We start from the raw sequence: 11,912 nt of genomic DNA, 5'->3' as shown, positions 1-11,912 counted from the left end.
GGCCATGCAGATTTTAAGATCATCATATCATGAGGCTTGTTTCGGGGAAAACCCTGTCAGTGTGCAGGATGCACCATGGGTCGAGCAGAGGGGAGGAGGCTGTCATCTGCGTCACATGAGGGTGTTCCCTGGGCGTCCATAATCAATGTCCAAACACAGCAGCCAATCACAGGGCTCATGCTAATGAGCCTGCTTTAAACCCCCCGGACCTTCCTTATGGATCGGTTCCTCGCAGACTGACCGGATTTTAGCGGCACACTCCGGAGGAAGCGGCCGATCCCAGCTCCAACCTCCACCACTTGAGACTTAGCGAACTTTTTCCACTCCTCACTTCAAGATTAACAACCGGACCTGCTCACTCAGAGGAATATCTGGCTTGTACTTTCAGACAGAACATTTTAAGATACACACAGAGCTGGGCTGAGAGAAAACGCTGATTAACATCCTGCCGATTTTTTTTTTTTTTTCCTTCTAATTTTTTTGTTTAAATTTTGGCTTGGGGTCTGACAGTTGATATCGCCATGTCTTGCGGTGATGCGTCGGATCAGAGCCGGCGGTTCTGTGTCTTGTCTTGGGATCAGGTGCAGCGCTTGGACTCGATCCTGGCGGAGGCTGTGCCCATCCACGGCCGAGGCAACTTCCCCACTCTATCCGTGCAACCCCGCCAGATTGTCCAGGTAAAAAAAAAAACAACAAAAAAAAAACCCCACATGAATACTTGAACATACTTACATATTTAGTTGCAGATATTAGTTTGAAATACAGAGTTATAACCCTACTTATTTATTCAAATGCATACAAATGATAGAAATTATTACACCTACACGCCATATGAGCAGGTAATGAAGAGGCTACTGTGAAACCTGTGGATTGAATATTCTCTCACTGCTACATTTGGGGAATTAAATATTAAAAATAAACTTCACTTGTCTGGAACTCACCGGGAACCTGTCCAGGACTCCTGGTTGTCTCTCTAAATAGCACTTTGAATGTCACTGATCAACCCCATATTTTTTCCCCTAGCTTCATTGTAATTATTTCTAGCACATATTACATCATAAGTTTGTTTGCCTTGCTTCCACTTTTTTTTTTCTTCCCAATATTTCCATCTTCTTCAAAGATTGTTCTAACAAAATATCCACAGGCAAACTATGACCCCTGGTTATCTTTTATAGCACTTGCATTCAGCATCCAGCATCCCCTGGCCTGAACTAAAATGTATGGAACAGACATGTGCCAAAGTCCCTCAACATTTCCAGTGTCTTATGTATTGTGGCCGGATCACATTTCACTTCCCTTAGTGTTGTCTCTAGATAGCTGGCTGTGCATTTAAGTGGTAAATGCTCTGGTAGAATTTCGCATTGCTCGCATATAGCTGATGCCTAACAAAATCATGCCAGATAATCTGGTAGAGAATCTTTTTTCCGTTTCATTTACACATTGACATATTTAAGATGAGCTCAATAAGCCTGTGAAGCCCAGAGATTCATGCTTGTGGTTGTGGAAAGATAAATGCTCCATTGAGTGTGCAGAAGGCTTAAATGCAGGTTTGAGTCCCAAATGTGGGGACTCTTAGTTTCCCCTGGATTTGTGGAAACCCACCATCTGCCAGATAGATTCATTTAGTGGTTGGCTGGACAGTGAACAAGAGTAAATCTCCTGTCATGACAAACTGTCGTGAGACTATTTACTGTAGCTTCAATGTATATTTGATACGTTTTTATGGTGTAATTGATGTTATACATCAAAAGAGGTATGACTGAGAGTGGACCTTTGTCCTGCTGCAGGGCTTTAGGGATAAACATCCACTGCAGCATCATGAGGTGCAAATGTCCAAAGGGAACTGTAGGTCTAAGATAAAAACACCCTCTTTTCTTAACTGCTTCACAGCTCAGACCTGTGGCTCACAGTTTATGAGTGAACCAGACATAACCCCTTGCACCTTTTTTTTCCCCGCTTATTATTTTTTTTTTTCTGAAGAAGTGAGACAGACTTGATTAGACAGGAGTCGTGTTTCTGGCAGAATTTGATGTAAAGCCAGCAGAGGCATACCTGTACTTCCAGAGGAGGGGTTTAACCACTCATCTGTATCCAAGCATATATTATTTGACTACCTGTGCTCAGCGGGCAGGGGGAGAAAAGGTGCGGAGAGCAGGCCTGAGGCTGAATTTCACTCTGACTGCTCTGACATAATGGGACAACCACAGAAGCACACAAATCCCACGTTATAATTGCTTCTGATTGGAATTTGAACCCAATCAACGTCTCTTTATGGCTGAATGATGACAATGCTATCACTGCCAAATGTGGTGTTGTTCCTCCTCTCTTCCTCCTTTTTGAGTGAGGGGCTGATTTGCCTTCAAATGTTTGTTTGTCTCTGGCCTGACCCAGTATGTATAAATAGAGCCAGCTTGTTATCTGATCACCATGGGAGAGAGAGCTAACAGGGACTAATCTGACAGGTCACTGCCAGTAGGGAGATTTAGGATTGTGTGTGAGTGTGTAACAGCTAATTTGGACTGCAGGTTTAACTGTTTGAGTTGTCTGCAATTATGATGTGTTCAGAAGAAATGTTTGTGGAGCGTTACCTCATGTATATCGTCAGTCAGTCATTCCTTTGTTTTTGTTACACTCTGCTTACATGTGTGAAGTCCGCCTGCTGTGTATACACTGAATATGACAAACTTCTCAAAGAGCTTGCCTGTCTTGTAACACGGAAGCTGCCGTTATCTGTTGATATGTCATATCACTAAGGTCCTAGTTTCCATGGAGCACTTTAATCACCTCCAAATATTATGACATTTCCCTTCAGGCAGGTAGGCTGAAGCTACCTTTGATATCTAACTTCAGGACTCAGACTATGTCCCTTTGTGTGAAGTGATGTTGGAACGCCTTGTCCAGCTGCAGCTCCTCAAAAGTGGCTGCACTGAGGCGGGACACCTTCGTTCAAACGTCCCACAGGTCACTGGGACAGAGGAAAGGAAACGCTGTTGATCTTCAATGACCTGAAGTGGTGACATTTAGCCTAAAGCAGGGGTTTTGTTTGTTTTTGTTTTTTTGTTGGACACTGCTGCTCTAGCCCAGTGGTGGTCATTGTCTCTTGGTTACAGTTGAGGATTATAAATCTTATCCCTGTTTCTGTGATAAAGTAAGACAATCTGACCCAGACGGAGGTGGAGCTGGAGCACAGACTCATCAGCTCTGCCTCTGCTTTTTGTTTGGGCTCTTTAGATTTCATTCAGAGTGAGGCTGATGGTGATGAAATGGACTTTTGAGAGCAGCTGTATTGATCTCGCCTTCACAAAATATTGATTTCCACTAAGCCCATGTGGAGCCCATTTGGACATATTTCAAGAGTTTAACTTGAGTCTTCTCAGTGTGTATTTCTTTCATCATTTCTGAAACTACAAGGGCATTTTTTTTTTTTCATCTTTCCCTTTAAATTTCTTACTAATAACACGCTTCATTTCTGTCTCATTCCTGTCTAGGTTGTGCGGGCGAGGCTGGAGGAGAGAGGCGTGTGTGTTAAAGATGTGAGGCTGAACGGATCTGCTGCCAGCCACGTGCTCCATCAGGACACTGGACTGGGCTACAAAGACCTCGACCTGATCTTTGGCGTGTCGCTGAAAGACGACCAGGCTTTCCGTCTGGTGAAGGACGTCGTGCTGGACTGCCTGTTGGACTTCTTGCCAGTCGGGGTCTCTAAGGAGCGCATCTCAGCATTGACCCTCAAAGAGGCCTATGTACAGAAACTGGTGAAAGTCTGTAATGACACGGACCGCTGGAGCCTGATCTCGCTGTCCAACAACACGGGCAAGAATGTGGAGCTTAAATTTGTGGACTCTTTGCGGCGGCAGTTTGAATTCAGCGTGGACTCCTTCCAGATTTGCCTCGACTCCCTGCTCTTATTTGACCGCTGCTCAGAGACGCCCATGTCTGAGAGCTTTCACCCCACTGTGATCGGGGAGAGTGTGTACGGGGACTTCAAGGAGGCCATGGATCACCTGTGTCAGAGGACCATAGCTACACGCAGCCCTGAAGAAATCAGAGGGGGCGGTTTATTGAAGTACTGCCACCTCCTGGTGCGAGGGTTCAGAGCCTCTTCAGAGGCGGACATGAAGCAGATGCAGCGCTACATGTGCTCCCGCTTCTTCATTGACTTCCCCGACATAGGTGAGCAGCAGAGGAAGCTGGAGGCCTACCTGCAAAACCACTTTGCTGGGATGGAGCACAAGCGTTATGAGTGCCTGATGACTCTGCACCAGGTAGTGAACGAGAGCACCGTGTGTCTGATGGGCCACGAGCGGCGACAGACGCTCAGCCTCATCTCCATGCTGGCGCTGAAGGTGCTGGCTGAGCAGAACGCCATCCCCACTGTGACGAATGTCACCTGTTACTACCAGCCGGCTCCGTACGTGCAGGACATCAACTTCAGTAATTACTACATTGCACATGTGCAGCCGCCACAGATCTCACCGTGCAGTCATTCATATCAGACGTGGCTACCCTGTAGCTGAACTGGCTACGAGAGGGACAGAGGTGGACGTGTCTCCATTTATCTTTCAAAGCAAGCGAACTGAAAATACACAAAAAACAGAAACTCATTTTTTGCCAAATGTGACAATCCTGTACTGCTGTACATCTGATTGAGCCGACACATTAATGTTTCTCACTTTGGTCTTGCAAAACATCTGTAAGATTGCTGGTCATGTCTGAGATGTAGCGATAAAACTTATTTAAGTATTAATTATACTTTATATATGTCAGAAATACATTTTTGAGGAAACATTAAAGCTGGTGTAATTTTCATACTCTGGCTTTATTTTTTTTTAAATTACATACAGGACCAAAGATGTATTTGTTCTTCAGAAAGGGAATGTTGTTATGATTCCAAGTGCCTAAAATGAACCATGAAATGTTCTAAAAACATCTGTAAAGTGAGAACTGTGCATTCAGTGTTTTCTAGATGACTCTTTAATCTTTTCAGGAACAGAAGCATTCATTTTTGTGAGATTAAAAAAAAGGGAAAAACTCAAGTGTTTTTGTGTTTGTGGTTATTTTATTTTAACCTCGGGCTATAATGATTGTTGACATTTTAATCTTAGGTTCTGGGGGCTGCAGTTCGGTCATTATCTAAACTGCTTCACCATTCACACAGTCAAGTTGTAGCCTATATTCTCACATGGCCGTCATAAACAGCATGTTTTCATTTCACACAAAGAAACTTTGGATGAAAACTGTAGAAAGACTCAGACTTTTATCCTCTTTTCTTTGGGATGGATGGATGAGGGATTGTTTGTTTCATACTTCATAAGCTGATGACAACAAGGCCGTTCATTTTCAGTAACCAGGCCCATTGAAATGCATATACTGTCAACTGGAGTGAGTTGCGTTTGCTAAACTGGGGCTGAGGATCCATTACAATCTGAGGACATGAACTATAAGGAGGCTTTTCTAAAGCACAATGGCCTCTCTCTCCTCTGTGATACTAAAGCTTTTTAACAAAGGCTGGCCTGTTCTCCCGCCCATGTTACCACTGGAACCCAAGCCCTGTTCGTTTGGCTGATACCATATCCATGTCATTTTGTCTGAGTCAAAATCAAAAATCTTTACTGGCATAGGCAAAGCCTGTAAAACTTGTTAGAAGACAGAGATGTTAGAAACAATGCAGTTCATAGAGATTATTAGCAGACCGGATTTTCACAAGCCATGCCAGTCATATTTGGGCCAATATTTAGAACCACTAACTAAAACAAAAATAGCTTATTTTGCCAAATTTGAGTCACACCCATTAATTCCTTCCCCACACTGAACTCTAACTAGATTGAAAAAAAAGTCAGATGTTGAAATATGACCATCAGAAATGTGGTAGCACTGAAGACTACACATATACACTGCCTTATCTTTTCAGAAATCTGTTAAATAGAGGGTTATTGGTGGTGGCCACAGAGTCAGTTTACTGGGAACAGTCAGAGAACTGGAGCCAATACAAAGAAATCTAGACCTTGTGTTGTTTCTAATGGGAAATTCTTTCGCTTTTTTTCCCTTACACTCTTTCACTCATGGCCAGATTAACCCTGTTATAGAGCTCTTGGGCAAAAGTATTGGGCCCCTACTGACCCCGAGTACAGCTCTCTGTGCAGTGTGTATGAACCCTTTCACAAAGTTACCTTTAACTCTGCACCTGTACTGGAATAATGTTTGTGGCAATGTGGTTAAACACAACTTTATTGTGAATATTCATGATGTGAGAAACAATACAAAAAAGCAATACTACATTTTTTTTTAACACAGGGTCCATTTAAAAGACAGGGAGCTTTCTAAAGGTAAACTTATAAACTTTATCTCAGTTCTTTGGCTTGAAGACCTAACACAATGTGTGTGTTACAAGACATGAGCCGGCCAGGAGGGTCCAATAAATGTTGCTATCAATTTGGATTATAGGAATAGTAGGATTGGGTGCTTTGGAGACATACTATGGAAAATATCACAGCCCTCGCTACATTGATTTCCTCCTCTTGCACTCCTGCCACCGCAGTACAAAATTAGCGGAGTACCCCTTTAATCAAAATACCACAGGCGAGTGACACGCAGTGAACCTGGGGCTTTTGGAACACCTCGGGGTCTGGGGCCCCAGGGCAGCTTGTTTATTGTTACAAGTTGTAGCAACTTTTTCATCTACAGGAACATTAGCCAGTGCTTGAAGATGATTTATTTTGACTAATGCAAAACTCAGAAGTATACGTTCTCTGATGGCTCAGCAGTCTTTGCAACATGGTAACTGCTGAAATACAGATGCTGTGGTCTTATCTATCTTACTGTATTCTCACCCCTGTAAGTGTAAACGAGAACAGATCTGAAGGATTACTGTGGGTGTAAACTTGCAGTAAACACACTGGAAGTGATTTCTGGCTGGTTTGAAGTGTTTTTTTTTTTTAATCTAACACTCTGGTAATCTGTCATGATCATTTTATTTAAAGTTTACACATTAGTTTAGCTGAAACACAACATCTTTATGGTTTTTAGGTTTAATATTAATTCTTGCAAATAAGACATGTAAGAATCAGCTTCTAGCTTCTAGCAGCAACCCTGATCTCTTTATGATACAAAAAACATTTAAATACAGTAAAAAAAAAGTTACTCTGTACTACTGATAGATTTAATAGAAAATCAAGTAGTAGCTTGAACTGATACAGTTGATTTAAATGATTTAAATTTTTATTTTATTTTTTTAATCAACTACCACGTCTAGATAAGGCGGTAGAAATTGTATCCCTCAGATAATAGTGTGAGATTTCTTAGACTTTAAATTTAGGCTCTAATTTGCAGAGTATGTGTGTGGGCTGAGGTTCTGTGCACATGTCTGTGTGAAAGGAGGGTGATGACAGGACAGACACACAGTAATGACAGAGATTTCACAATTTCTTGCCACAACACAAATCAAATTCACCCTAGCCCGGTGTCTGTGCTATTACCTCTCCTGAAAAAAGGTTTATTCACCCAAGGGAGCGATTATAATGTCCCACTTACCCATTATCCACAGGGAGTTTCTCACTCTGTGCCTCTGTTTGGTGCATACTTTCTCTCTGTGTTGTCTCCCCAGATGCAAGGCGAACTTTTAAGACTCAATTCACACAGACCAGAGAGGATACTGAGATGTTTTAAATTAAACTGTACTTTGTAAGCACATGACTCTGTGGATATGACATCATCCTAAGGGTGCAAAGGGGAAACACATGTCTTACTTGAACTGCATGATTGGAGCAAGCTGACAGTGCAGCTTCAGCTGGAGGAGATGTGTGGGTCGTTGTCTGTGTGTTGCTGTGTTGCTGGGGTGCAGTTCTGAGAAAGAGCCACAAGTTCATCACAAGCTCTTCATGAGCGGAAAGACTCCAAACAACTGTGGCACAGCTACCTCTTTAGTGTATTATAAAAAGAAAACCAATACTTTACAAGAAGCCATCATGCTTGCAATAATTAGGGCCTTAAATCATTAGCTGCTGTTGCTGAGTGAAAACCTTGTATCTCCAAAATTTGAAAGCTCTCAAAGGGTTTTATGAACATATGAGTTAACTTATTGAAGAGGCTCAAATTAAGCTAAAGGTTAATCCTTTAATTTACCTAAAAACGTGAAAATCCCCAAACTGGATTTCACTGGAGAGAAAATCTGGAGAGCAACAGAGGAATAAATGTGTTTTGGTCTGGATACACTAAAGCTTTCTTCCATTAAGTAAGAGGTCCTACAGTCCATGCAATGGCTCTTGGTTGTTTGGATGGTGAAAACCCCCCCAAAAACCCCGAAAACAACACAGCTTACATGCATGTACATTAACCACAGTTGGAATATAACTAAGTGGATATTTTCAGGGGAAATGTACTTTAGTTTGTACTGTACTTTATTGATTTCCATATTGTACTTCACTTCATTTCAAAGGGAAATATTGTACTTTTTATTCAACTACATTTGTTTGACAGCTATAATTAACACTTACTTTGCAAATTAAATGCACTGCGCACTCACACAGGCAGATTAGATCAAGTCAGTGTTTACCTAATGTCAGCGAACTCATGAGGGAGATTTCAATTAAGCACAATGTGCACATGCTCGCACTGTCCTGAGAGGAAGTTTCATCAGGCAACAAAAGGCGAGTAAAAACACCGGTGTTCGAGGGCTTTAAGATTTTACATGGAAAACATATTATCACTTTATAAAATATGATGCATTGTTACCAGTGGTGGACAGTAACGGAGTAAATTTACTTGAGTACTGTACTTAAGTACATATCCAGAGGATTTGTACTTTACTTGAGTATTAGATTTCTTTGGTACTTATTACTCTTACTTGAATACATTTCTAAGACAAATATTTTTACTTTTACTCGAGTAAATTTCTAGGAAGGCTGAAAAGTACTCGTTACTTTCAGGTCTGCTCTTTTTTTTTTTTTTTTTTTTTTTCTAAAATACTATTGGACACAAGCTGTGTTTGTCAAAGAATGAAACCTATCACAGTGCACGCTCTCCACTGGGATCTACGTAAAAGCGGATAATAGAGACAAGAGACAAGACAAGACAGACATGGGGAGACAAGACAGACATGGGGTGACGGACATTGGGAGACAGGCACGGAGACAGACAAGACAGACATGGGGAGACAGAGTTTGTTGTGCTCCTATATTGTACTGGTACATGTCCTTCCTGGAAAGTCAAGTGACTTCAACATTGAGTTATTGAAAGCAGAGATGTAGTTTTTTGTAAAGCAGTGGTTCTCAACCAGTGGTCTGGGGACAACATTGGTCTTTGAGGGGGTTCCAGTTCCCAACTTAGCTAAATGATAGAGAGTTAGTTGGACGGTGCAGGTCCATTTGGTTACAATTTTAATGATTGTTAATAAACACTGCATCTGCAACATCTGCTGTCCTCTTATGATCCCATTCATTTTATTTGTTTTTATAGGTGTTTCTGCAGGCTTTATATGACATTGTGGTTCTAAAAGCAAGCACATCAGTGCAGGTGGTTTCAAAGAGTTAATTCTCAGAAACAAGAGTTAAAAGGTCCTTAAATTCATTTAGAAAAAATTATAGTAATTCATTGATGTGAAAAATAAGAAGTTTACTCTTACTCTTACTTTTACTTAAAGTAAATTTAAAAGCAAGTACTTTTGGATACTTAAGTACCTTTAAAAGCAAGTACTTTTTTACTCTTACTCGAGTAACATTTAGACTGAGCTACTTTTACTTGTAACGGAGTAAATTTTGACCGGTAGTATTTGTACTCTTACTCAAGTACTGGGGTCGAGTACTCTGTCCATCTCTGATTGTTACTGATTAAACTATGAAAGAATAAGTTTCTTTGCCTTGACCAGCTACAGCATAAAAGTGTTGCATATACTTTAATGAATCAGAAATACCAAATCTGTAATCTATGGAAATGTAACAGTGAGTATTTTTACCGTTGATAATTAATGTAGGCCTACATTTTTCTGATAACACTTTCTTAGGTAGTCTTTTGGAGGATTTTTACTTTAACAGAGAATATTTCTACAGTGCTATTGCTATATTTACAAGTAAAGTATGTGAAAACTTTTTGCAGCACGTATCTCCAGAAGACACAACTTATCCATAGCTTTATATTTAGCTCGTAGTAAACAATGGTAAACAAACAGTGGTAAACAAACTACCCAAACTGTTCAACTATTCTTTTAAATTTCTGGTCATGGTAACCAACAAAAGTTTGTTTGTTTATACTTTAGGACTGCTGACTTATAAAGCTTTATTAGGCCATTTTTTAACCAGTAAGAAGCCATTAATGTAAGTATGTGCTTAATTGCATAATAAATTATTTCTTTTTTTTCTGTTTCAGTTAAGATCAAATATCATTAATCTCTCGTCAAACCCGCAAAAGCAGAGTTTTAGAGGAGCTCAGCAGGACTCTGGCAGCTGGACACTGGTTAGACTCAAACTCACACTGAGAGTGTGTGTGTGTGTGTGTGTGTGTGTGTGTGTGTGTGTGTGTGTGTGTGTGTTTTCTCATTTAGACAGTGATGTCATGATGGCCGGATGGAACATGCTAGAAAAACCAGTGCAGTGTATATACAGGACAGTCTCTGCTGGGACGGTGGGAGGCAGAAGGTGGGGTAATTTGAGGTGGTGGATGTATGTGTGTGTGTGCAGTGGTACCAAAATAGCTTGCAGGAGAGAAATAGAATCTGTTATTTCACTTCAGAGTTCAGGGAGCGTGGGGGTGTCACTACACATCCAAACTGCTGCTGGAGAGGCAAAATAACGTGAGAGAGACACTCACACGCACACGGGGGGAGCCAGCACTGAGCATTCCTGGCATTACAGCCCGCTGACAAACAATCCTAACTTTATCCAGTGAGCCGGGCCAACTGAATGGCTGCAGTGTGTGGAGTTTACCCACCGAGGGGGGCAGTGCCCAGACCGATCCTCCACTCTGTCCCATCCAAACACTTAATGTCTGAGGTGGAACTGTCACATTTCATGCATCACTACTGTGCAGTCAGTATGCCCTTGTGTTTGAGGCTATTTACTACAATCACAAAGTAAATCCTTATCGGAAATCTTGTAATCTTTAGTGTTTGGATGCAAACAAGTAATTACTTTGGTATTTTCATTTGTTTGTTATTCTCATTGTATCAATGCCAGATGGCCTTTCCTTCATCTTAAGTTTTATACATCAACACATGTTCATAAATTCTGCCAGATATATAAGCACGTCTACTTTTATAAATCAAAAAAGTTCAGTCAGCTGGGACCAAAAAGATTTGAAAGCACAAAATAACATCCGCCTTGGTTGACTATAAAAGATTTTTTATGATAACATAACATCTCAACAGCCTCCTCTCTGTGGTGAAGATCAAACTATTGCCTGTTATTTTAGCATCATACGCCCACATGTATAAACTCCACACTCCAACACTGCCATATAACTCATATTGTTTTCTAATACTGGGACAAAGGTAAAATGGAGATTGAAAGTTCATTTCTGCAATTAGAAGCTGGGGCTCAACAAACCATTAACACCACCGGGTCCACAAAGTAATAGTGGCTCTAAAGCTTTCGATCATCTTACATGATCTTCCTTGCAGATGGAATTACCCAGGTGTCATGGACCTGACTGTTTGCTAAACCTTGCCCCGATCAGTGATTGCTCAGTCACATCTTAGTAACCGTAATGCACGGCAGGTCTGTCAAGCTTTGGATTTCTACACATGCATGCAGGGTAGTGTCTCTTTTTTAGTCTTCTCAAAACCAAAAAGCAAGAATAAAAGTGTAAGGAGTGCATTTCACTGCGAGTTTTTCTGCTTCAATGTAAACTGCAATAGTTACCACACGAGTTAACCTTTCTAGATTTTTTTGTGGGATTACAGGTTATGTTAAGCACTGGGACAA

At 41.2% G+C, this 11,912-nt stretch overlaps 1 protein-coding gene across 1 annotated transcript; it reads left to right on the top strand.

Annotated features, from left to right (window-relative positions):
- The first annotated feature begins 242 nt into the window (after positions 1-242).
- Positions 243-5,036, top strand: tent5ba (terminal nucleotidyltransferase 5ba). Its single transcript, XM_071470212.1, has 2 exons — positions 243-677; positions 3,489-5,036. Exons 1-2 carry the CDS (start codon positions 522-524, stop codon positions 4,515-4,517), a joined length of 1,185 nt encoding a protein of 394 aa, XP_071326313.1. The 5' UTR covers positions 243-521; the 3' UTR covers positions 4,518-5,036.
- The last annotated feature ends 6,876 nt before the right edge of the window (positions 5,037-11,912 follow it).

Source organism: Trachinotus anak, unplaced genomic scaffold (assembly GCF_046630095.1).
Source record: "Trachinotus anak isolate AG129_WGS33_773 ecotype Australia unplaced genomic scaffold, CSIRO_AGI_Tana_v1 ptg000032l, whole genome shotgun sequence".
Lineage (NCBI taxonomy): Eukaryota > Metazoa > Chordata > Actinopteri > Carangiformes > Carangidae > Trachinotus > Trachinotus anak.
This window is presented reverse-complemented; position numbering and strand designations above follow the sequence as displayed.

Bases quoted from the DNA above. Each gene is read 5' to 3' on its own strand.
- tent5ba (XM_071470212.1), top strand. From the start codon at position 522: ATGTCTTGCGGTGATGCGTCGGATCAGAGCCGGCGGTTCTGTGTCTTG. The intron at 678-3,488 runs GTAAAAAAAAAA...ATTCCTGTCTAG, and splicing joins AACCCCGCCAGATTGTCCAG to GTTGTGCGGGCGAGGCTGGA.